This window comes from Hippichthys cyanospilos, chromosome 7 (genome assembly GCF_059441005.1).
Source record: "Hippichthys cyanospilos isolate Australia breed blue-spotted pipefish chromosome 7, RoL_Hcya_1.0, whole genome shotgun sequence".
Classification (NCBI taxonomy): Eukaryota; Metazoa; Chordata; class Actinopteri; order Syngnathiformes; family Syngnathidae; genus Hippichthys; species Hippichthys cyanospilos.
Genome location: NC_142375.1, coordinates 2880001 through 2904625, shown reverse-complemented (window position 1 = coordinate 2904625; position 24625 = coordinate 2880001). Strand labels below are relative to the sequence as shown.

The 24625-nt window shown below is 40.2% G+C and overlaps 2 protein-coding genes across 5 annotated transcripts in view; both read left to right on the top strand.

Annotated features, from left to right (window-relative positions):
• The first annotated feature begins 606 nt into the window (after window positions 1–606).
• On the top strand, window positions 607–17683 carry LOC148420653 (UTP--glucose-1-phosphate uridylyltransferase-like). 2 transcript variants are annotated; one of them, XM_088420494.1, is made up of 10 exons: window positions 607–772; window positions 3853–3968; window positions 5358–5465; window positions 8561–8746; window positions 8820–8953; window positions 11928–12213; window positions 15569–15766; window positions 15841–16083; window positions 16605–16709; window positions 17422–17683. In XM_088420494.1, the coding sequence occupies exons 2-10, from the start codon at window positions 3870–3872 to the stop codon at window positions 17527–17529; spliced, it is 1467 nt and encodes a 488-aa protein (XP_088276620.1). In that variant the 5' UTR covers window positions 607–772; window positions 3853–3869; the 3' UTR covers window positions 17530–17683. The 2 variants fall into 2 exon arrangements, with proteins under 2 accessions (XP_088276620.1, XP_088276619.1); XM_088420493.1 differs by lacking the exon at window positions 607–772 and adding an exon at window positions 1911–2028.
• A 649-nt stretch (window positions 17684–18332) lies between these two features.
• vps54 (VPS54 subunit of GARP complex) overlaps window positions 18333–24625 on the top strand; it is a 31145-nt gene continuing 24852 nt past the window's right edge. For all 3 annotated transcript variants that reach the window (XR_015866217.1, XR_015866216.1, XM_088420163.1), the window contains exons 1-5: window positions 18333–18502; window positions 21376–21539; window positions 22592–22833; window positions 23382–23469; window positions 23559–23593. Coding sequence is in view for 1 of the 3 variants with exons in the window: in XM_088420163.1 (XP_088276289.1) it covers window positions 21386–21539; window positions 22592–22833; window positions 23382–23469; window positions 23559–23593 (519 nt within the window). In the remaining 2 variants the exon portion in view is untranslated. The remainder of the gene's footprint in view (window positions 18503–21375; window positions 21540–22591; window positions 22834–23381; window positions 23470–23558; window positions 23594–24625) is intronic.

Below are 24625 nucleotides of genomic sequence, written 5' to 3'. Positions count from 1 at the left end.
CTTATGTTACAATAATTTCAACAATAATGCAACAAACTCGGACCCAAACTTGTGATTTCAAAAATACTAAGCCACTAGTTCTTTGTGTACAGTAATAATACTGTGAGATGAATAAACATCTACTTGTCTTCTCATCATAATGACCCAATGAGTTAAGTTGTAACTAAAATGGCCTGTGGCAAATATGAGTCTTGACATCCCTGATACAAACAATGTATAGTCAATTGCTTGACCAATGACTGCTGTCATTAATTAGTTATAAACAAATAATGTGGCCTTTACATATTTCAATTTTTCGTGTTTAGTCTATTTTTTTATTCCTAGCCACCAGGCTGATGATTGGCAGAAAAGTAACTAAACGGCACTCAAGGCATTCACACCATTAAAAAAAAAAATGTTCCCACTTAACATCACTTTGTCACAGCTTTTAGCTCAACCAAATAGTATATTGTGGTTTTTGGGACACTCAAAATTATTTAACTATGCTATTTTTAATTCATTCGATTAAGAAAAAGGGGAAACTTCCGGCGCCCAAGCCGTGATTGACAGTACACCCTGTCCAATCAACTCCGCCCACGCTCTCTCGACTTCCGTGACGGCAACATTGGAAGGGGTGGGGTCTCATCCTGACGCCTAAGTTAGCTGCGTCCCAAGCTAGCCGCCACTTAGTAGCGGTTAGGGTGCTTTGGGCCCTTCAAAGTTCACGTAGGCGGCGCTGGAATGAGCTTCGTGGAGCAGCAGTTGTTTGGGGGTAGCGGATTCCACGCTTGAAGTGAGTGGCTCACTCTTGTCAAGTGTGGCGGGCGCTTATGCGTGAACGTGATATTTGAGCAAAGTCAAGGTGCATCGTAGCAAACGTTGATACCCTAATATTCCATACATTTGACATGAATGCCACTTATAATACGTTTCAAAACTCACTGTAGGATCACATTTGATCAGTTATTGTTCCAAATGATCTTCTTACTGTACTAATAATAATTTACTAGCTACTGTTCAGCGTTTGAACTGCGACATTTTGAGCTCAGCCAACGAAATGTCAACGTCTTGATCCCGTTTCATCACATGCTCAAGTTTGGAGGGGACGTAATAATGGGTTGGCAATGTGTTTGGCAGCTGTTTTGAACTGCAGTGGTCCCCCTTGTAACGAGGTTCACGTTTCGCAGACTCTGTTTTGGCAAAAAAATGTTTATTCAATGTTGAATTATGGTCAAAATGATTGATATTTGGCTAATGTTGTCGAGCTGTGAAATACACAAGAATTACGACGATTAACGAATACTATTATTAATTTGCTAATCTTTTCTATCTATGACAATTTGAACTTTGGGAGTTTTTCAAGGGAAGACAAATGTGAGATAATGTTCATTCCTGTATGAAAAAAGTGTATGAAGTGTTTTATAGCCTTAAAACGTGTAATCAATGTAAAAACATAAAGATGCCTACTTAGCGGTTATCGTCTATCGCGGGTCATTTTTAGAACATAACCCCCTTGATAAACGAGGAACCACTATATTTTTTTTAGATGCTGATCGCAAAAACAAATCTCCAATCAGGACAGCGCAAATAATTTGCAACATACCTGGAGATGAGTCGGGTCACAATCGGCTCTTCTTATGACAACTCATCAGCGGAATTTTGCTCATCTGGAGTGTAAGCTTGAAGAATAAAAAAATCACTCGCGACTGTCTGCCAATTTTGATTTTAAAATTGTAATTCAGACAGCAGTTTTTTTCAAATACTTCCCCAGGTTGATGATGGGGGCCACCACCTTCGTTATCATATTTTTATTTTTATTATTTTTTTTTGGATGGCCTCATGAGCGGGAATACACATACAAAAGACATGTGTGTGATTGGCTGGCACTTGTGGGCGGGGCTGTCAATCAGTGATCCTTTTTTTGTAATGAGGAGAATAAACTCTTGCGGGTCACACTTGTGCGCTGAACTCACTCACTCACTCGCTCGGCCCCTTTTGCCTAGCGGGTGACCTTTAAAAAAAGTACCATGACTACTGAGACTGTAGCTGGTGAGTTTGATTTTATTAATTTTTTATCACTGTGATCGGTTGTACGGGGAAACTTTTTAACAAATGTCGTTCTTCGTCAAAATCTGCCTACTGGTGAGCATAACCATTGGTTGAAAGGTGACTTCATTAATTATTCAACTGTTTTTTAATTCATGTAAGGCAATTTGATGGGATTTTCTTAGTCTGGGATCTATCTTCTGATGCAGAACTGCTTCCTGGTTAACAACAATTGGACTACTTGGGAGAATATGATAAAATTCAGTGAATAATACTACATTTTTACCTTTTTTTTTTTTTTTTTTTTACTGAATTTTTTTTAATTTTATGGACCAGGAAAAAAATTGCAAAAGACCCACCCTGAGGGTAAAATAAAACGATGGACCGACAGTCGGCCTGTTACAGTTTGATTGATTTATTGATCCATTTTTTTTAGGGGTGCACAATTTATCGAGTTTTAATCGTGATCACAATATTGGCTACCACAATTAATTAAGCTGAGCCGGGGCGATATTAACATTTTAAAAAGTCAAGCACTTTTACGGTTACAAGTCAAATCAAGCACTACCACCAGAGGGCAATGTTTCCCACGTTTGCATGACAAAAGCCTCTTATTTTCTCAGCCTAATATCTCATTTAAAAGTGTGAAATGCGAGTTTCTCACCTGATTCTTAATATATACAGTGCTAGCTATCAATTGAGCCCCATTTCGTAAAATCCTCATCTAAAAAAATGGAAAAAAAATGATTTGAAATGACCAAAAATAACATTTTGACTTCTAATTGATTAAAGTTGATTAAAATCTGCTTAAAAAGAAATAATGTGCATGGTTCTAAGTAGGCTTTATTTTTTTGGTTTGCACTCAGCAAATAAGTTAGCTGTGTTGCCCTGTGTACCAACTTTTTGCCATTATATATATATATATATATATATATATATATATATATATATATATATATATATATATATATATATTAACAGCACGACAATATACTAGGCTCATGAAACAAATGTATTTTCAGTTATCAATTAACCAGACCTCCCTTGTTTGGTAGACAGAGCTTTTTCATGGGTGCCCCATAGTTTAAAAACTATTTAAACAACTGAGTTTTCGGGGGAAAAGCGAGTGTGAAGGCTGAGTTGCCGAATTAAAAAAAATATTGAATTGTAGAAAGATTTTGAACAATGTGAATATTTGCTTTTAAACGACAATTTTAATTTCATGCTATATACTTAAGTCACGTTTATTTGTATAGCCCTGAATCAGCACAGTCTCAAAGGGCTTCGCAAGTGGAAAAACAAATCATACAGAACAACACGTACAGTAAACACAATTGCATGCCCTGAACAAAGCTCCCAGAACAGGATGAAAAAACTCAAAAACCCCATCTGGGAACTGGGTACCACAATACCAGAGAAATATTGTCAGCAAGTGTTAAAATGTGTACACTCATCTTCAATATGTGCACGGCACGGTCTTTTGCAAAGTAAGGTGGTGGTGGTAAGGCTCACTACACAAATTCAAACCTATCTCGGATTTACCCCAATTTGACCGATTCATGTAATAGATGCAAATTATCGCCGGCGGACCATTTATACATGTTTTGGTCATGTCCCAGGCTGCCACATACTGGTCAGAAATTTTTAACACACTCAGCATGGCATATGGTGTTAGTATTGAAGGAATCTAGAAAAAGCTTCTTGTCTTAAACTAGTTCCTAGCGTGTTCGTTTTTGTTGAAAGAAGTGGGAAAAGGAGAATTTTGAGAAAACCATGAATATGTGCGGCGTTTGACCACGCTGAGATTTGTGGCCTTGCTGTGTGCAGACCTGACGACGGGAGCCATGACAGAGTTCCAGGAGAAGCTTCGGCAGCAGCACGAGGAGTCCATGTCCCGTGAGCTGGACGAGCTGGTGGCCACCGCCGGTGACACCCATGCGCAGGTCAGAAGAACGCCCGGATCATAGTCCACCGCAAAGTCTGGCAACGTCTTCATTTTGCTATAAGAGAGACTTTTGCAAAAACGTTCAATCCCTAGTGTTGCTGTTACAAAAGCCAGCGTTCCTTTGGGGGAATCTATTTTCTGTATCAGCGCAGGAATTATTTAATCAAACAGCAACTGCAGTGGTAGCTCTACTTTGAAATTAATTCGTTCCGGAATTCATTTTATCGTGGTAATTATTTAATTGAACAGCAACTACAGTTGTACCTCTACCTATGGAATTATTTTGGTCAGGGAGTCATTTTGTGACACGATTTTTCGTAATTAGAGGCGCTTTTCACATGTAAATCACAAAAACTCAATACCTGGCGTTGTTAGAAAAGCCAACATTACTTTTGCGGAATCAGTCTGGCAATTATGTAATTAAACAGCAACCACAGTGGTACCTCTACCTACGAAAGTAATTCGTTCCGGAAGTCATTTCGTAACATGATTTTTTTGTAAGTAGAGCTGCTTTTTACATGTGCAGTAAAACTTCACAACGAAACCTGGATGTGCAAAAAAATCCCCCATTGTGGAAAAAAAATCCATGCATTGGAGCCTTTCCCTATTACTTCCTCATACAACGACCCCCGCCCCTGTTGCATTTTTTTTTTTTTTTTTGCATTTACCTTGTACTGAAATTCACTGCGGTGAAAACAAGTCTGCAGCAAAAGTCTTGCTTGGTTTATACTTGACGCGGCGGCATGCGGCATGCTGGGTGTCAGTAAATGGACTCTACAGCATACAAACAACACTATAACAGAGGTAGAGAATCAGAGTTGATTCAAACGATCTAAACAGACTCTTTATCTCTCTCCATTGTGGTGCTCACCAGGAGTTGTTTACAGTATTTAGATCACAGTATTCGTTTTTAGATGAATCTTCACGGTGTTTGTCTCGCCGAACTTCCATAAGCAATAGTTTGTCCGCCATGTTGTATGTTCGTAAACAAATTCTGTAAGATGCGCGTTGCGGAAAATCTGTTTTGCGTGGACTCCGCGCGGAGGGGCGTGGTTGCCGATAACGTCATTTGACGGACGCGTCAAGCTTAAACCAAGTTTAACACTGGAAGACAGGATAAAAGTAAGAAAGATGAAAGATGAATGAAGCAAAGTGAAAGACATTATGCAAGAAATTGATGTAAGTATGAAAATGAATGCTTATTTGCAAACAATAAGCCGATTAATCAAACAGACAAACGGTCACTCTCTTCCAAGCTAAATTATATCACATTCTTTCAGACGGGATTAGCCAAAGTGGGCTTCCCAGCAAAAGTCCTGACTTGCTGTGCCTTCTTCTCCCGAAAATTCCCAAAGTCAACATGACGGCTCTTAATCTCGCTTTTCAGAATTGCAAGAAAGACTTTGAGGGCTTCAAGAGGCTCTTCCATCGCTTCCTGCAGGTCAAAGGTCCTGCGGTGGAATGGGCCAAAATCAGCCGCCCGCCTGAGGGAGCCGTGAGTAGCCCCCGACCCCGATTCATATCATGAGTAGAGAGTTCCAAGCATTTTATAGTCCAGGGTTGTCCAAACTTTCTCATTTAGGGGCAGCGTACAGGTCAATAGAAGAATACAAGGGTCCACTTTCAAGTTCTTCAAATTTAGGAAACAATCAAGCAAAAATTATACTAGGGCTGCCACAATTTAATATTGTTAGAATTAACAATTATTCAATCAAATTGTATTATTATTGAATAGTGATGAAATATACCAAACTGAAAAATACTGAACTGACATTTGGACTGCGGTGTGTAATCTTTTTATAAAGCCCTGTTATGTACAAGTCATGTAATAAACTTTATATTCAGTGTGACCTGAAAAATCAAGTCAGGTCCAGCCGCTCATCTTTTGAACTAGCTTTGCGGGCTGCGTGAAATGTCGTGTCATTTTAGCATATACTGTCTGCCCCGGAAAAATGGACGGCGGGCAGTGCTTTGGATGTTGTAGAATAACTGAAGAACACGTTTCATTTCATGGTGGTTTTTCTATTCCAATCCATGACTCAAATATGTGATCCGAAGTGTGAGTTCTCTGATGCACTTGTTGAAAACATTTAGTGAGAAATAGGGCTGTACAATTCATTGAATTTTAATTGCTGCCACGATTAATTAGGCTCATCTTCGGCGATGTTAACATTTAAAAAGTCAAGCACTTTTTTGGTTACAGGTCAAATCAAGCACTTTGTCATCCTACCATCACTAGGGGGCAATGTTTCCCACTACTATATACTGTGCTGGCTGTCAATTGAGACCCATTTTGAAAAAAATTGGAATAAATTCGGTTTGAAATGTCATTTTGACTGGAAACTGATTAAAATTTGCTTGAAAGTAAATAATGTGCTTGGTTTTAAGTTGGCTTATTTTTTCATTGGTTTACACTCAACAAGTAAGTTAGCTATGTTGCCCTGTGTGCCAAATTTTTGCCATGTCTTGGGGGGTGAATTCGTTGTAACTATTATTTATTTATATACTTTAGTTTTTATTATTTGTAAGCATCAAGCCTTGAAGCCTTGTTTATATACTGCTTGTTTAAAAAAAGAAAGGGGGCAATAAATAGACATGTTCAACGAAACATGATGAATGATGATGATTTTATGACAATATTGACCAAAATAATCATGATTATTATTTTGGCCATAGTTGTGTGACCTTAGTGAGAAGTAGAGCAAGGATTTGTATTTTGTGTTGATTACGTTTTTGCAGGTCAAAGGTCAGGTATGCGGCTTTTTTTTTCTTTCAAACTTGTGAACAGGGTAAAAAGGCGCCGTCCCTTGAAAATCAGGTGTGTCCAAATCCGGTCCCGGTGGACTGCTTTCCTGCAGTTTTTTTTATATTTCCGTCCTCCAACACAGTTGATTCAAATGATCAGGATCATTGTCAGGCTTTTGCTGAACTTGCTGATGAGCTGATTGTTTTAATCAACTGTCTCGGCGGAAGAAAACATTAAAAAAAAGAAAAGAAAAAAAAAGAAACATGCAGTGGCCTTGAGTACTGAGTTTGGACACCTCAACAGGCACGCGCCATCCCAGAATAGCGGCGGCACCACTGAAGGTCAGCGCCAAGAATAGTGACGGTGTCGGGGGCTGGCAAGGACCAGACATTTGGACACCTGCTGGTGGCCATTTTGAAAAGCCTGCCCGGGTCAGGATGCCGCTGTCATGCGCTCGCCCCAACGTGTGATGTCAGCCCCGCTCTCACTCATTCCAACTCATCAAATCCCAAAGATGTATTTTTATTTATTTTTTTTTGTTTGTTTTTTTAATCCAGAATCAAGAAATAACTTGATTCCTTATAAATATTTGTCCACAAAAAATAATCAACATAAAGTGCAAGGCCTGTTCTCCAAAAGAAATACAGTGGGCCCCCTTGTTACGAGATTCATTCGTTCCACGGTTGGGGTCGTAAGGCGAATGACGGGCAATCCAAACCTATGTTAAATAGCTAATGCGTTTAGGACCCCAAGTAAAAACATAAAAATTGTACATACATATTAAAAATCGGTACCAAAATAGTATAGTAAGTGCTACGTATATATAATATACATGTATACAATCAGAAAACATCATAAATAAAACATCTAGAAAGGATTTATTTACCTTTGAGTGGCGCTTGTTATGCCCATATTCCTTAGTAAGGGTTATCTCCAGCATTGTTTCCATATAAATCATCTTCTTACTTCTCTCTTTAATATCACTAGCAATCTTGGGACCCATGGCTAACCCTTTCAACTTTGAATTAAGCAGTAAAATGTACTATAAATACGGTTTTGTAACCACTCACAATCGAACAAAGCTTTACCGTGCCGCCATTTTGAAACAAGTGAGGCCGACCAATAGCAGACCACCATCTCCGTGAGGAGACGCCAACAAATAGCAGACCAGAATTGTAGTGACGCGTTGCAGGGATGGCAACTGAAAATAAGTGTAGTTACCTGAAAACGCCTACAGATGGAGACGAAGTCGCAACATGAAAATAACATAACTCAGGGACGTCGTAACAGGGGGGGTCCACTGTAATTATAAATAAATTTGTCCACAGAAAAATATTGACTATTAAGCGTCCTCTTTTAAGATGACAGAAGAGATCTGTTCACAAAATCAATTAACTAACTCTATAAATATATGTCCACAAAAAATAAACAAAATATAGTGTCATACCTGTTCTCAAAAAGTAATCATTATTAATAAATATTTGTCAACAGAAAAATTTTAAAGAAAAAAATTAAAGTGTCCTCTTTTGGGATCATCGTAGAGATGTGTTCACAAAAATAAATCATTAACTTGACAGGTACCGAGAGGCGGGTCGGCCCATTTTAGTATGAGGGAGAATCTGGTCCTGTAAAATAATGACATTGAATAACCTACTGAACATAAAATTTGTTTTCTGAACTTATAATATTTAATAATTTTAATTTCAAGGGATTTTTGCATTTTTGTTTGTTTGATTTAAAATCTCGTGTACCCCCTGGAGTTTCTTCAAGTTCCCCCTGTGGTGCCCGTGCCCCCATTTCAGAACCACTGACGTTGATGAAAATGATGGCACTTTGTTCCGAAGGTGGTGGCGTACGAGGAGATGGTGGCGTGGGACGCGCCGACCGATGTGGCATCGTGCCTCAACAAGCTGGCCGTGGTCAAGCTCAACGGAGGCCTGGGCACCAGCATGGGCTGCCAGGGCCCCAAGAGCCTCATCAGTGTCCGCAATGAAAACACCTTCCTGGACCTCACCGTCAAGCAGATCGAGGTCAGCCGCCATCTGCCCGCCCACCCGCTCCTCCTGTGCCACCCTCTCGCTAAGCTCCTTTTTCCGCATGCAGCATTTGAACAAAATGTACGATGCCAACGTTCCTCTGGTCCTGATGAACTCCTTCAACACGGACCAAGAAACCAAGAAGATTCTTCAGAAGTACAAACATCACCGACTCAAGATTCACACCTTCAACCAGAGCAGGTGCAAACAACGCACGCTGTCGACACGCACGTGCTGGGCCAGCTTGCCCACAAGGCTGCTGAAAAGGCATCTTCAACAAGAAGGGTTCAAAAGACAGTGATGCATTCGAGGACGGTGTGTGCTCTGACAGACTGTCCGTCATTCCGTCACCAACGAATGCCCATTTTGCAGACAGACCGACGAATGCTCATAAAAACGGCACGGCAAATTGAAAATCTTTATCGTACTAACTGCAATCAGCATGCAGTCAATGTGACAATACAGTAAAACTCTACAACGTAACCTGCAATTGCAAAAAAAATCCCCCATTGTGAAAAAAAGTCCATGCATTGAAACCTTTCCCTCTTTCTTACGTCCTCATACAACGAAAAAAAACCTCCCGTTGCACAATATGAAATGTTTCTTTCTGCATTCACGTTGCACTGAAATTCACTCCAACGAAAACAAGCCTGCAGGAAAAGTCAAGCTAGACTTTTCCTGCAGGCTTGTTTTCGTTGGAGTGAATTTCAATGCAACGTAAATGCACATGCAAATGTAAAGACGAAAGTTTTATACTTGACTCGCCAGCACGTGTTTGTACCCCTTTATATTCTGAGCGGCTTTCCCCCCGCAGTCAGACAATTTTCTCTCATACCATCTAGGTGACGGTAAATGGACTCTACAGCATACGAACAACACTACTCTATAACAGAGGTAGAGAATCCTAGTCGATTCAAATGATCTAAACAGACTCCTCATCTTTCCCCAATGTGGTGCTCGCCAGGAGTTGTTTACGGTATTTAGATCACAGTATTCCTTTTCAGACGAATCGTAAAGTTTTTTTTATACCGGCAAATAAGCAATAGTTTGCCCGCTCGTAAAGAAATTCTGGATGACACACGAGGCTGAAAATGTGTTCCGCGTGGAATCTGCGCAGAAGGGTGTAGTTGCTGAAATAATGTCATTTGACGTGCGGCTCATTTGATTCGCGTACGTGTCAAGCTTAAACCAAGTTTAACACTTGAAGACAGGATAAAAGTAATAAAGAAGATGAAAGATGGATGAAGCAAAGTCATTATGCAAGAAATTTATGTAACAATGAAAATGAATGCTTATTGTAGATTTGGCATTTTCTTTCTTTTTTTTTAAATGTTGGATGGTTTTGTTTTTAATGTCATTCAGGTTGTAGATTGCATGACACGTTTTATATGTTTTACGTCCGAGACCTAGATTTGCTAGAGTGAACAATCCCCTGTTGTGAAAGATTTCTGGTTGCAAATATGATTTTGTTGTAGACGAGCTCTACTGTAGTCACTTTACAGCACCACCAAGTAGTGGAGAAATACAGGTATGGTTAGTGGAGCGAATCTATTTCAGTGAAACTGGGTTGGAGCATTTCAAGACTTGTCATTCACAGCGATAACACATCAGACTTTACTTGTAGTTGCTCCCTATGTAAGTCCTGTTTTCATTTTTCTTGCTGGTAAGAGCATCCTGGGAATGCAGAACAAATTTGCATACTCTCTGATGGGCTGTTTTAAAGTTATATAAATATATACCATGCTTTTATTAGTCTGGCCCACTTGGGAATAGATTTATCTCTATGCGGTCTGCTAGGTAAAATGAAGTCTGAAACCCCCGAGCGAGAGTACAGTGATCCCACGCTACTTCACGCCTCGCCTATCTTGCGCTCAGTGCTATTTTGCGGAGAGACGAGCTGTGACTGTTTCCCGCATGCCAGACAGAGGAGGTTACTATACAGTAAATGCACTTGCCGCGGACGTTGAACTACTGCAGTACACATTTACTTAAATCTTAAATGATTAAACCTTATACGAAAAGTTACCCCTTTCCATCCTGTGAATACGAAAAGTTACCCCTTTCCATCCTGTGAATTCTCGCAGCAGCCACGCCCATATTAGGGGCATCCGGAAGTCGAATTAAAGTCAAATTTGTACATAATCAAACATGGTAACAATGTGGTAACAATGGTAACAAAAATGTTTTCCGTGTGTGTGTTTCATGAGTTCATCAGCACACCTCTGTGGGTTTAACAAGCAGGAATTGGAGTGGGAGTAGATTACAACTCCAGAGCGATGTGCCGTGTCGCTCATGATACACACACAGCACACGCTATTGGCTAGACGCAGTAGGCATAGACAGAGGAGCAAAGATGTTCACCGGACTGTTGGAAATCTCTTACCTAGATTTCTTTTATAAGAAAATGGTATTTCAAGTGTAAACTGTCATTGTTATTGTGTTTGATCATCTACACTTTTACTTTAATTTGACCGCGGCTGCCGCAAGATTTCAAAGGATGGAAAGGGGTCAATCTTCAGTTACTGTATAAGGTTAAATAATGTAAGATGTAAGTAAATATGTGTACTGCAGTAATATTTGTCTTAAATGCTATGTATAGTATGAAGACTTTTCACATTTAAAAAAAATGTTAAATTATTTTAGTAAAAATTTTTAAAAGTGAAAAGTGGGGGTGCTACTTCGCAGTTTTCACTTATCGCGAGGGGGTTCCGGTTTCCATTAACCGCGAAAAACGAGAGCTCACTGTATAGTTTTATGTCAACAAAAGCAGTGCTTTACCTCCATATTGTGCGTCATTGTGCAAAGAAGCTGTTTTGAGAGGAGATAAGGCGATAAGGCAGAATTGTGGCAATATTTTGGACTGCATGTTAGTGCATACTCCGGAGTTGGGTCGTCAAACATACGGCCCGTGGGCCGGTTTTGGCCCGCAAATGGGTTTGATCCAACCCACAAGATGATTTTGTTAAAGTATAAAAATGAGCTGAAGTTTTTTAATTAATGAAAAACTTGTTTTAATGTTTTATGATTAATGGTCATGTAAATATTAAATATATACCATGATTTTCCCACTTGAGAATAAATTTTGCACCTTGCGGCCCTCAAGTTTAAACGAATTTGGTACCTATGTTCTAAATGCAAATCTTGACCCTCAAAAATTTGTCTTAATGTTGCGCAGGTACCCACGCATCAATAAGGAGTCGCTGCTGCCCATCGCCAAGAACTTGGACAGCGTGGAGGCATGGTACCCGCCGGGCCACGGCGACATCTACGCCAGCTTGTCCAACTCAGGCCTGCTGGACCAACTGCTGGAGGAGGGCAAGGAGTACATCTTCGTGTCCAACATCGACAACCTGGGCGCCACTGTCGACCTGCACATCCTCCGCCGCCTCATGGGCCAGCCAGCCCAGCGCCGCTGCGAGTTTGTCATGGAGGTCACTGACAAGACCCGCGCCGACGTCAAGGTGCGTCGCAGCTTTCTGAAACCCTAGGCAAGGCTCACAATCAATTTGCTTTTGCATCTCGACTGGAAAGGCAATACGGCGGGCTACGTACAACAAGGAAGAGTGGCCCATAAGCTCAGAGATTGGCAAATCCCGGTCCACTATGATAGAATATCTGGTCCAGAAAAAATAAAAAATAAAAACCTAGCCCTTACCCTAACTTCATCAAAATCGAATTGAAATCTCTACTAGAAAAGCCAGTATTGACCCACAAAAAAGGTCTGAATTTTTGGGGTCAGACTAAAAAAAGTTACCACAAGGAGAGTAATACCTGGGTCTTGGTCCCCCACCATGTAGCACAAACCAAGTGTACACTCAACACACAAGGTTTTTTTCTATCATAGTGGGGGACATGCCATTAACATGATAAATTGCATTTCCTTGCTCATCAAAACAGATGGCATCATCGTAGCCCTAACAACCAAAATTGAATTCACATCTATTCTTTAAAAAGAAGTCTTGACCCTCAGAAAGAGGTCTCAGCTTGTGGGGTCCACTAAAATGGTCCCCACAAGGGCAAGAGTTTCCCGCAGAGAAAGTAGAAACCGGGTCTTCGTCCCCACCTTGTCGCAAAAAAACAAGTACACATACTCACACAAGGTTTTTCTTTCAATCATTGTGGGGGCATCCAAGTAACATAATGCATTACATGCCCTAGCCCCTAAGCCAGGGATGTCAAACCCATTCAGCCCATTTTTGTACTTTACATATAAAATCATCTTATGTATTCATTTTATTATTTCCATGTTATGTGTATTATTTATTTTGTAGAGCAGTGTTGCAATGACTCATTTTAAACCATTAACCACTCATTTAAAACCGAATTAAAACCATTTGTGGGCCAGGACTGGCCCACAAGCCATATGTTTGACACACCGGAGATAATAGCTTTGATTGAATGGGTTTCCCACTGATATTTAGATTTTCACCGTGAGTGGTTCTAAATTTTGACCATCTTGACCCTGGTGCTAATGATGTTGAGAAGACATGCCAGTTACATGGGCCGCACGGAGAAAAGAGTATGGTATACAGTGGGCCCCCGTTTTACGAACTTAATCCGTTCAGCGGCTAGGCTCCTAACTCGAATTGGTCGTATGACGGGCAATCTAAACCTATGTTAATTAGTGAATGCGTGCAACGCGTGCAAAGACCTTAGGTAAAAACATCACGACTTTATACACATTTTAAGAATTAGTAACATAATCTACTGTACAGTTAAATTTATTAACATAAATATACAATGGAAAAATAGCATTTACCTTTGGGGTGACATGACTTGAGCTGGTGGTGGGTGTAGGTGAGGTGAGCAGAGACGAACCCACAGAATTTATTTATTTTTTTTCTTAAATGAGAACTTTTCTTAAACGAGAACATATCACCGGCAATTTCCTTCTCTTTAATCCGTAATAGAAGAAGCCTCTCCATTTTGTTGTTGACCGAGGTCCGTCTCCTGACAAGGAAAGTCTTGCCCTAGAAGACTTGCTTGCTTTCATAGCTTCCTTGTTATTGCGAATTGTACCGATTGCCGAGCGGTTACGGCCATACTCACGAGCAAGGTTAACTATGCGTGCGCCTCCTTCGTATTTTTTATTATCTCCTGCTTCGTTTCTATTGTCATCATCCTCTTGCTTCTTCCTTTACCGCCACTTGCAATTTTAGAAGCCATGTCTTACAGATAAAGTTTGCAAAGTCTTCACAACACACCGACCAGCTCGTGCCATCAAGCTAGATGAAGGCGTTCGGCCAATAGCATATCGGCATTTCTGTGATTGACGTGACGCCGGCCAATAGCATATCCGAATCTCCGTGACTGAGACCGTGACTGTGACCTTAATCGACCAATAGCATATCGGCATCTCCGTGACTGAGACCGTGACTGTGACCTTATAAGACCAATAGCATATCGGCGTCCGTCGTTTCCGTCACATGTGAGAAAAGTTGTTTTTGTTGATGCAGCAAAGCCCAAACAATAGTGCGGACACACTGAACGGCATGTTGGATGGTTCGTAAGATGAAAAGTTTGTGCGTAAGAGGGGGACAAAAAAATGCCGCGGTCCCAAATGTAAAACAGGGAGTTCGTAAACCGGGGTCCCACTGTATATTTATATACCTTTAAAACAACAACTTCAAATTTATGATTGTTTTTTTAATACTATTCAAAATAGTACAAGCACAGTTTCACTCATAATCATCAAACATTAACATTACTATTAATCATAAAACATTTCGAGTTTGTCCATAATTGAAAAAAACTGCACTCATTTTGATACTTAAATTACAAAATCATCTCGCAGGCTGGACTACGGTATTTGCGGTCCAGAACTGGCCCACGGGCCATATGCATGACTGTATGCTGCATACATACACTATTAACGATCTACTAGAAATATTTTCTTGTCATCTTGAACCCTAATTTCAGTGTTTCCATGTCCCCTCTCAAAGTACCCCCCCAATTACTGTTTATTTATTATTGTTTGGTTAAAAAAAAAAAAACAACAACGGCTGACCAATGCCACAACCTTTCAAAACAACTTCACTTCCTGTTTGGGTTGTGGTTTTCCTGGCTATTTTGAATAAACACCAAAGATTCATGAAAGTATACACAAATGAAAGAACTACTGCTAAGAGGCTGAACTTCAAATGTGTCAATGCATTCCAACACTGCTCCAAAAAATAAATAAATAAATAAATAACTAAATAAAAAACATGAAAATAATAAAATGAATAGAAATATAAAAATTTACAAAAAATCTAATTAAAAAAACACACTTGAATCAATGCTTTTCAACACTGCTTTACAAAATAAATAAAAATAAACATGGAAATAATAAAATGAATAGATAAATGACACATTTTTAAAAATTCTCTTAATGAAAAAAATTCTCTTCAAATGAGTCAATGCTTTGCAACACTGCTATACAAAATAAATAATAAAAATAACATGGAAATAATAAAATGAATAGATAAATAAATTAAAAGAATTCTCCTCAAAAGAAAAAAATTGTCTTCAAATGAGTCAATGCTTTTCAACACTGCTCCACAAAATAAATAATGAAAGTAAATATAACATGAAAATAACATGAAAATAAGAAACTGAATAGATATAAATAAATATACAACTAAAATATATATTGTAAAAAAATATCAAAATAAATATAACTTGAAAATAATAAAATGAATACAAAAATAATTCAATAATAATTTTAAAAAATTATCATCAAATGAGTCAATGCTTTCCAACACTGCTCTACAAAAATAAAATAATGTAGAGGCTTGCTACGCGTTGTCTCTAACTTCCCATGGACGGGACTTCCAGGGCGGAACGCTGATCCAGTACGAGGACCACCTGAGGCTCCTGGAGATTGCCCAGGTTCCCAAAGCCCACGTGGACGAGTTCAAGTCGGTCACCAAGTTCAAGATCTTTAACACCAACAACTTGTGGATCTCACTCAGCGCCATCAAGAGGTTGGTGGACTCCAACGGCTTGGACATGGAAGTCATCGTCAATCACAAGGTCACGTGCTTGCCCGGCCCTCCTCGTTACGCTCCAGCCGCCTCACCTCCCGGTCTGGTACCGGTCACGTGTAGGCGCTGGAGGGCGGTCTGAACGTGATCCAGCTGGAAACGGCGGTGGGCGCGGCCATCAAGAGTTTCCGCAACGCTATGGGCATCAACGTGCCGCGCTCTCGCTTCCTGCCCGTCAAGACCTCCTCGGATCTCCTGCTGGTCATGTCCAACCTCTACAGCCTGGATGCCGGCTCACTTACCATGAGTCAAAAGAGGGAATTCCCCACCACGCCGCATGTCAAGCTGGGGAGCTGCTTCACCAAGGTCGGTGGTCTTAGCTAGCTGTTAGCGTCTGCCTCTCCGTTTATGCCCTCTTGTGTTCGTTTTGTCTCAGCAACGTGAATTGCATGACACAAAATCGCGTGTGACATCCTTGGAAAGGCCAGGATTTCCTCCACCGTTGTAGGAGAGCTGCAATGAGTCCAAAGATGGAGACCAAAATAAATGTAAACTATGGTGGACACAAACCAAATTGGCTTGATCTCGGTGGGATACGACAGGCTCTAATGCACAGGTGTCAAACTCAAGGCCTGGGGACCAGATTCGGCCTGCCGCATCATTTTATGTGGCCCACGACATGCTTATTTGACTTCCAAGTTTCTGGCTAAAATAAAAAACTTGCAAGTTGTCTTCAACTTTTAAAATTTTTGGGGCGAAAAAATAAACAATGTGGCCCACCATAAAATTGAGTTCGACACCCCCGCTCTAACGTTAGCCTTTCGATTCACATCATCAACACCGAGCCTCAGCGCGACGCTCATGTTGTCCTCCACCGTCACCCCCAGGTCCGAGACTTCCTGTCCCGCTTCGATAACATCCCGGACATGCTGGAGTTGGACCACCTTACGGTCTCAGGAGACGTCACCTTCGGGAAAAACGTCTCCCTCAAGGTACCGGGAAACCTTTGGGAAGCCAGTCGCGATATCGGGTTCGTAGCTAGTGTGGGATGCCACGGGTTTTGGCAAATGATTTGATTTTACATTTCAGTGGAAATGCAGCCAAAATACCTTGCAGGTATCCCCCCCCTTATGTCCAAAAATTGTAAAAATGCAATACTAGTAAAAGTAACTCTGCTGTATATTTATTTATGAAATTGAAATAGGAATATTTATTATGTCATAATTAGAACGTTATGACTTTTGGAGACTTTTGCATTATGGGAGTCCAGGTGAAGCCAGTCATCAAAGTAATTGAAAGGCTTGCAAATGTCATAAGTTGGCCGCTATCACCACACGGTGGTTTTTGAAAGGAATAATGCAAAATTTGGGGGAAATGCGTGATAAAACATCAGGTTATGTCCAAAATGGACAGTATATTCAATTTTAGATAGCAGTAAATGAGCCCAAATTTGGCTAAGTATGTCACCTATAGGCTGTTCCTCTCAGCCTCCCGTTTGCAAGCATTTAGAAAGGATGGCAGTATGGAAAATCTGCTTACAATAGTTAGTTGTCATGTTTTGACAATCTATGCAATACTTTAGCCTTTTTTGTATGATTTTCCTTTGATATCACACATCAAAATGATTGAAACATGCATGTCTTTTTGACAGCCATCTTACAGTTTCCTGAAAAGCAACATGATCTTATGTATTTGTGTGGGCAGGGAACGGTGATCATCATTGCCAACCACGGGGAGAGAATAGACATCCCTGCCGGAGCCATGCTGGAGAACAAGATTGTGTCAGGAAACCTGCGTATCTTGGACCACTAACGGGGGGGAGGGATAAAAACCACAGCCGGAAACCAAAAGTGCTCTTTTCCATAATGGTGACATTTTGCGCACACAAGCGGGAATGGTTTGACCTCGCCAAACAGGAAGTTACTGTTCACTGTCATTCAGGTCAAATAAAAAGTATTTTATGGTCTGTCTGAGGCTCTCATTGTGAAATACTAGAAGTGAGAGAAAAGAGGACAAATGTGAGAAGAGGATGCTTTCCCATGTATACAAACATTCATCATCACCATGGAAGAAGCTTCACAAACTGGAAAGGAAAAATAGTAATGAGCCACAGGTAGGATTTTGGGATTTAGGAGATGAGAACAAGTGTATAAAAATGATTACTTTCAATTGATGTTAAATGGCTGGTGCTTTGAGACTTGGGCAAAAGGTTCACCAGCAAGATGGATGGTGTACACATGCTTTTGTCTAAAGAGGCAGTTACAGGTACAAATCTGTGATCAAGTGTGATTTTGCTATTTCAATGTGTGGATTCCCTGCAAACAAATTTGGAACCTTCTACGTTTGAGTAGTGAAGGTTCATTTCTTGAAAAAAAAATGTCAAAGCACTTTTTTAGACAACAGTTTGACAATGGATAGAAACAACAGTGCGATTTTTGAACTCGACTTTATGTATATTCGTTCCATGCAATGGTCCAGGCTTCTCAGAGGGAAACCGCGAGTTAGGGTCGCGAGTAGGCAGGGTTTCTCCGCACAGTAACTGGACCGCGGCTTTCCGAAACGTGACTGGTGTAATTCCACGCTTATCCAGCAGCCAGCAGTAAATCGCCCAGCGTATCTCCGATCAGGAAGAAAAAGCGTCGCTGGCCGCCGGCTGGTAGTGCGCGATGGTCAGCTTGGCGATTGCGCGAGCAGCCGCCGTTGTCCTCCGTGGGTCCGCACTTGTCGGCGTGATGGTGAGCGGCAAAAGAAACGAAGGCGGCCCCTGTCCCGCTTCAGACGACAGGTAGGCGAGGGGACGCTAAACCGCCGTTTGTTTGAAAACCTGTATTGCTGACTGGCTGTTTGGATATCAAGCTTTAGCGTAGCGGCTAACTTGTCAGCACAGCCGTACGTGCTTCCGCCGCCGCGTTTAGCCTTAGCATGAACCTTTTTCATTTTAAAATCAAACGCAGACTTTGTGATGATACCAACTCAACTTTATGTCGTTGACTTGGAACGCCTCGTGTGAGTAAGGGTTGGCTGCAGCTGAGCGACAACTCCGCCGCTAATGCTAGTGCTAATGCTAAAGCTATGCTCGCTCTGATCGACAAGTCAGCCTTTCCAAACTGCACATTCGTCATACTTGTTTTACATACAAGTAACAGGAAGATAGTAACATAAATAGTGTGATTAAAGCGTATTATTTTGATCCCCGCCCTCTACAAAGACAGGATGAGCACAATTTTTGCGCAGTCATGTATTGTGTCTATGACAATACGACCTGAATTAAGTAATTGTGTATGTATTTTTTTCTTTTCTAAATTCACATTTAAAACGGGCGCTGTGTTAGAATGTTTGTGCTTTCGCAGCGAACTCAGGTGCACGTGATAAAGCAGGAAGTGGCAGCGTTCATTCGAACTCCGCTTCAACCTTTGACATTAGCTTAGCTTCAATGTAAAGATTCAAGAGTTTTGTCATATGCATGTTCACTTAACCGAGCAGACTTTAATTCTTCACAATAGAGCAAATAATGAAGTAAGCAGTAAAAACAGTCATAGGGCAATAATAATAGTTTAGCAGTGCGACCCAGACTTACAAGTACCTTCAGTTGCAATGTCTCTCAATTAAACTGTGATTGTCGTTCATTTCATGTAGTTCAATGCTTGAATTTTTATTTTTGCTTCATGGTCAAAAAGCTTTTTTTTTTCCTGTGATTTTATCTTAACTGTATTTCTTCATGAAAACCTAACTATACTGTGTATATGTCATGAAAAATTCCCCCTAAAAATGACTCAGGTCATTTTAAAGAAAAACCTACGAATTCCAGTACAGTGTATACCCTAAAACACCATGACATTTCTGTATGTTTGGGGGGATAACTTAATACAACACACCAGCTTATCAGTCTCAATGCACAGGTATGGTTTTGGAAATATCCATATGTAAGGCGCAGTAGTTCTGGGTTGAGGAGCGTTATGGAGTGTGTGGCACACTGACACATTGTGTTGATACTGTGTCATCAAATACTGACACCTGCTGTTTTGCACGGTTTTGCTTTGTCGACACAGTTCATGCATGCATTGGTCACGTGATTGTTTTAAAGCAGCACGCATACTGATGCAGGGATTATTCTCTGAGCTCGGTGTTGGTGGACCCATCACTAGGGCGCACCGGTGTGGATGGCACAAAGAAGAAAACAAAGCAATGCAGCAAATGAGTCAAACTTTATTGACTTCAATTTGACATAAGGCGCACCTGATTATTAGTATAGTCAGGCATTTTTTTCGTATCGTAAGGCTTTTTTTCTAAGAAAAACAAACGCTCATAGTAAGGCTTTATAATGAGGAAAACGACAGTTTAAAGTAAGCTTTTTCACAGAGAAAAAGAGCCACTAAGGCTTTTTTGGGGGGTGCGACCATGTATAGTAAGGTTTTTTTTTTTAATGGAAAAAAACGACCATGCATAGTGCGACTTTTTTTTTTTTTTTCTTTTTACGAGAAAAACGTCCAAGGCTTTTTTCTGAGAAAAGGGTTCCCTAATAGCAAGTATTTTTTTGGAGAATGACTGTATAGTACAGTAAGGCTATTTTTCTGAGAAAAACAACCACTAATAGTAAGGCTTTTTTCCTGAGGAAAAACAACCATATAATATAGTTTTTGTTTTTTTTTTTTTTTTTAACGACCATGTATATATAGTAAGTCTTATTCAGTGGTGTAGTGGTCTCTTGAAGTGGGTATGTTCCAAATTTCGCCCTTTTTTTTTAGTAGTAAAGAAACAAAGAGCGACAATTTTTTAACCAGTAACATATAGCACAACTATTGGGGAGGTGTTGGGTGGCTTTATCTTTTAAGGTGTCTACCGGGTACAGGACGGTGTATCGGTAAGGAGATAGGGGTAAAGGTTCGTTGAAAGGATCTTTACTCAAACAGTTCAAATGGCGAAAAGATGATAATGGATATATACATGGGCAGATGATATGAAGATAAACATAAAGAAGCAAGGATTAATTGGCAGATGCAGAGTTTTTTTTAGTCATGAACTCTGTACTTAAACTTAATTATGCAACTAGAACGACTGTATGAGCGCACGGTGAACAGGCTATCAACAGGCTATCATGCAGTCATGTGACCCGGAAGGTACGGCAATCAAACGGTCTGTAACTATGGAAACAATAAAACCACACTTGAGAATCTAAAAGACAACAACACAACCATTTTTGGGCCTTTTACACAACAACTCTAACCAGCACCTTCGATTTTTGAATGTGTGCCTTGTAGTCCGACCACAAACGGAAATCTTAGTTCTTCGAATTTATTAATTCTGCTTCAAGAGCAGCCAATACACACATCCCAACCATAACCTTAATTAAGACCAAGTATTGGGCCGATACGATACTCTATCAGTACTTGCCCTTTATGACATGAATTGACGTTTCAGTTGGTTTCATGCGGCGACTTGATTTGATGTCCAAGAAAAGTGAACATCAGCTGATACAAAAGTGCTTTGCATAACGTTAAAAACACAATTCAAAAAGAGATGATCATCGCTATTTATTGAACCTCTCTAAAGATCGAGCAGTGGTTGCCGTGCCGTGGAAGCAGCCCCTGCAGTGTCTTTGTTCCTTAAGTATGGCGTCAGCTCGTCAGTAGTCCCGTAACACCTGCTCTCTCCATGCAGCTAGCCGGTTATGGCGGCCCGCCCCATCTCCTCGCCGGTGCCCGGGCCCGCCTTCCCAGACGGACTCTTCCGCAAGGATCGGGACCTCCCGTCGCCATGCCCCTCCCCGGTCCAGCGCAGGGCCGCCCGCTCGCTGCCTGACGTGTGCCCCAAAGAGCCCACTGGTAAGGGCAAACGGTGATGCTCTTCTCAATGCATCGCCAGTGTAAAAAAAGATACCACTTGGATGGGATGCAGCAAATCATCCTTTCTACTTTTACAGTAATTCCCCAAGATGCACCCCTGTTTAAGACGCACCCTTAATTTTTTGGTCTAATTGTCATATTTTCTGTTACAGTCTATAAGAGACACCAACACTTTGGCAACGATGTCAAAACTAGAGCAAAACAGAATAAATCTCATCTTTCTAAACTCTTTATACAGTATTTTCTTGTGTTCACATCTGTCAATGATATATTGTATTTGTTGTGTGTAAAGTTAGTGTGTTTCAGATCCTCCACATTGTGAGCAGTCAGTGAATGCAGCGCTAGTGTCAAGTGCTCCAAGCAGTTGTTTTTCTTTTTCCTTGCGAGTTGGCTCGAGTTCATTTTACCATAAATAGCCAAAGTTGCGCATGATATCAGATTGGCAATACTGAAAATGCATAAACGTAAGTTTTTGTGACTTATTTTTTTGCAACTAACAAATGAATCCGTATTGTAATGAACGATGTCCAATTTGTTATGCAGTTATATGACCTTTTGATGTTGAAAGGGTTTATTTTTCTACTTTTTATCTGCAGTTGGAGTGGCTCATTTTTGTCTTGCCGTCTTAAAAATGTACACAATGACAGAGTTCTACTGAAAAGTGATTCATAAACGCTAAATCGGTAGATTGTAAATCAGATTACTATGATGAAACAATGCCAAACTGGACTGCATTTTTTTAAGCACTGACCTTATCTAGGCACTCCAAAATTAAAGGTTTTTTTTGTTTTTTTTCCCAAAACTGCTTCCCTTCACCCAATGCCAACCTTGACTGATTTTTTTTTTTTAGGCACTGACCTTATCTAGGCACTCCAAAATTAAACCAAAACTTCAGCCTTTGCAACTTGAAAATGTTACTACAGCGCGATGTTCATTTGAATTTGATGAATTGGTCAGCCTGAACACTTGATGCCTACAACAGTACAAGAAAAAAAAGTTCTTGTTTGCAATTGTCATTTTTCTCTGCGCAGGCGATGGGCGGGGCCTTGGCGAGGGTCCATCGGTGGTCTCGGAGCACGACCGCTGGACTGTTTACAGTTCCAAGGTCAACTTGCCGGCGGCGCTCAACGACCCGAGATTGGCCAAACGTGAGTCGGACTTCTTCACCAAGACGTGGGGTCTGGATTTTGGCGAGACGGAGGTCATGCCATCCTTTTGCCTGAGCAACGTCACACCTGAACACTTCAGCGCCTACCTGCAGGAGACAGCGCAGGTGAGCTTCAGACGCTTTCCCAGTATAAGTTCCAGAAATGCTTACCAGAAATGCTTCCATTCCAGCGAGAGCCTTTAAACCGGTTCGGCCATTAGAGTAGCGAGTCGCAGGGCCTGTTTGGAGTCCATTTTTTGCCTCTGATTTTTTATTTTTTTAAGGCTTGGAACAAATTAGGCAATTTACATGTAAAAAGCAACTCTACTTACGAAAAATTCTCGTTACAAAATAACTTCCCGAACTAATTAATTTCGTGAGTAGAGGTACCACCGTACTCATACTGGTGTGAGTTTGAAAAAAATGGCACTTAAGGTTTCAAGGTCCTCCTTTTCTATTCTTCAGCTTTCACCACTTAATTGTTGACACCCGTTGGCACATTTTTCACCATCCCTTTCTTAGTGTTGTTCTCAGCACTTTCTTTTTGTTTAAGGCAAATATAGCTAAAATAGCTTTTATGAGATTGAAATACAAATGAAGATTAGTGCTTTTGCAAGCCAGTGCAATGGGAGAAAAAAAGTCAATGGTCCAACACGTGTTTGTTTTGCTTTCAGAGGGAAAGAATCCACGAGCGATGTAAGAGTCTTTGCCCGATCAAAGATGACGTTGTGGATGCCATCTCTAGTATCAGCACCAACCAAGGTTCCACTTGACCGACTTATGCCATCACGCCGGTGCTGGTCTGTGTGACTCAAGCCTTATTTTTTCCCACCAAATTTTGGTTCTTATAGAAAGATCGAGAGCAGAGTTGGATCAAGTCCCAAAGGTAATATGTTTGTCATCTTCAGTTTTGCATCTCCTGACCTGCTAGCTTGTCTTTTAAAGTGTTTATGACTAGAGAACTTTCCAAAATAAATCTCAGGACTTTTTCCCCCACTCCAAGGGATTTCATGACTTTTAATCCTTGGGGGCACTATGTTTTATAGTGCACATTTTCTTTTCTTCCAAAAAATGTCACGGCTTTTGAAGTGTCATAACAACCATTTATGAAGATATTTTTACTTTCAACCACTCAACACGACAGATCACCAAGATACGCAAAAAAAAAAAAAAAAAATCACTCCATATGCATAGAATATATACACACTATATATACATATGTATTTTTTTATTTATAATAAATATTGTATGCATGTATATTATATATGTGGTACTTACAATACTATTTTGATACCAATTTATAATATGTATATACAATTTTTATTTTTTTAACTGGGGTCTTACATTCATTAACTAATTAACATTACAGTGAATTTGCGTTACAATCCCAACCACGGATCGGATTAATCTCATAAACCGGGGGCCCACTGTGTGTGTGTGTGTGTGTGTGTGTGTGTGTGTGTGTGTGTGTGTGTATATATATATATATATAATATATATATATATATATATATATATATATATATATTTTTTTTTTTCCTTTTTTTTAATCACTCAAATAAATATTATATATACCGGTGTGAAATGCCGTTGAGTTTCTCACCTGACTCATTTTGAAAAATCAGATTTTCAAAAAATTTGAATAATTTCAGGTTGTAATGACCAAAAATGACATTTTGACTGCTAATTGATTCAAATTTGTTTAAAAGTAAATAATGTGCTTGGTTCTAAGAGGCTTCATTTTTTTCATTTGTTTTCATCCAGCAAGTAAGTTAGCTGTGTTGCCCTGTGTGCTGAGTCTTTGCCGTCATGAATGCCATGAATTGGTTTTAATTATTAATTTTAATTTATTTATTTTTGCTTATTATTATTATTTGTAAGTGTCAAGCCTTGAAGCCTTGTTTGTATACTGTTTGTT

Excerpts from the sequence above, each read along its gene's own strand:
- LOC148420653 (XM_088420493.1), top strand. The coding sequence starts at position 2,007 with ATGACTACTGAGACTGTAGCTG. Across the intron at positions 2,029-3,852 it reads GACTACTGAGACTGTAGCTG|ACCTGACGACGGGAGCCATG; the intron begins GTGAGTTTGATT and ends TGCTGTGTGCAG. Across the intron at positions 15,767-15,840 it reads AAGTCATCGTCAATCACAAG|GCGCTGGAGGGCGGTCTGAA; the intron begins GTCACGTGCTTG and ends GGTCACGTGTAG.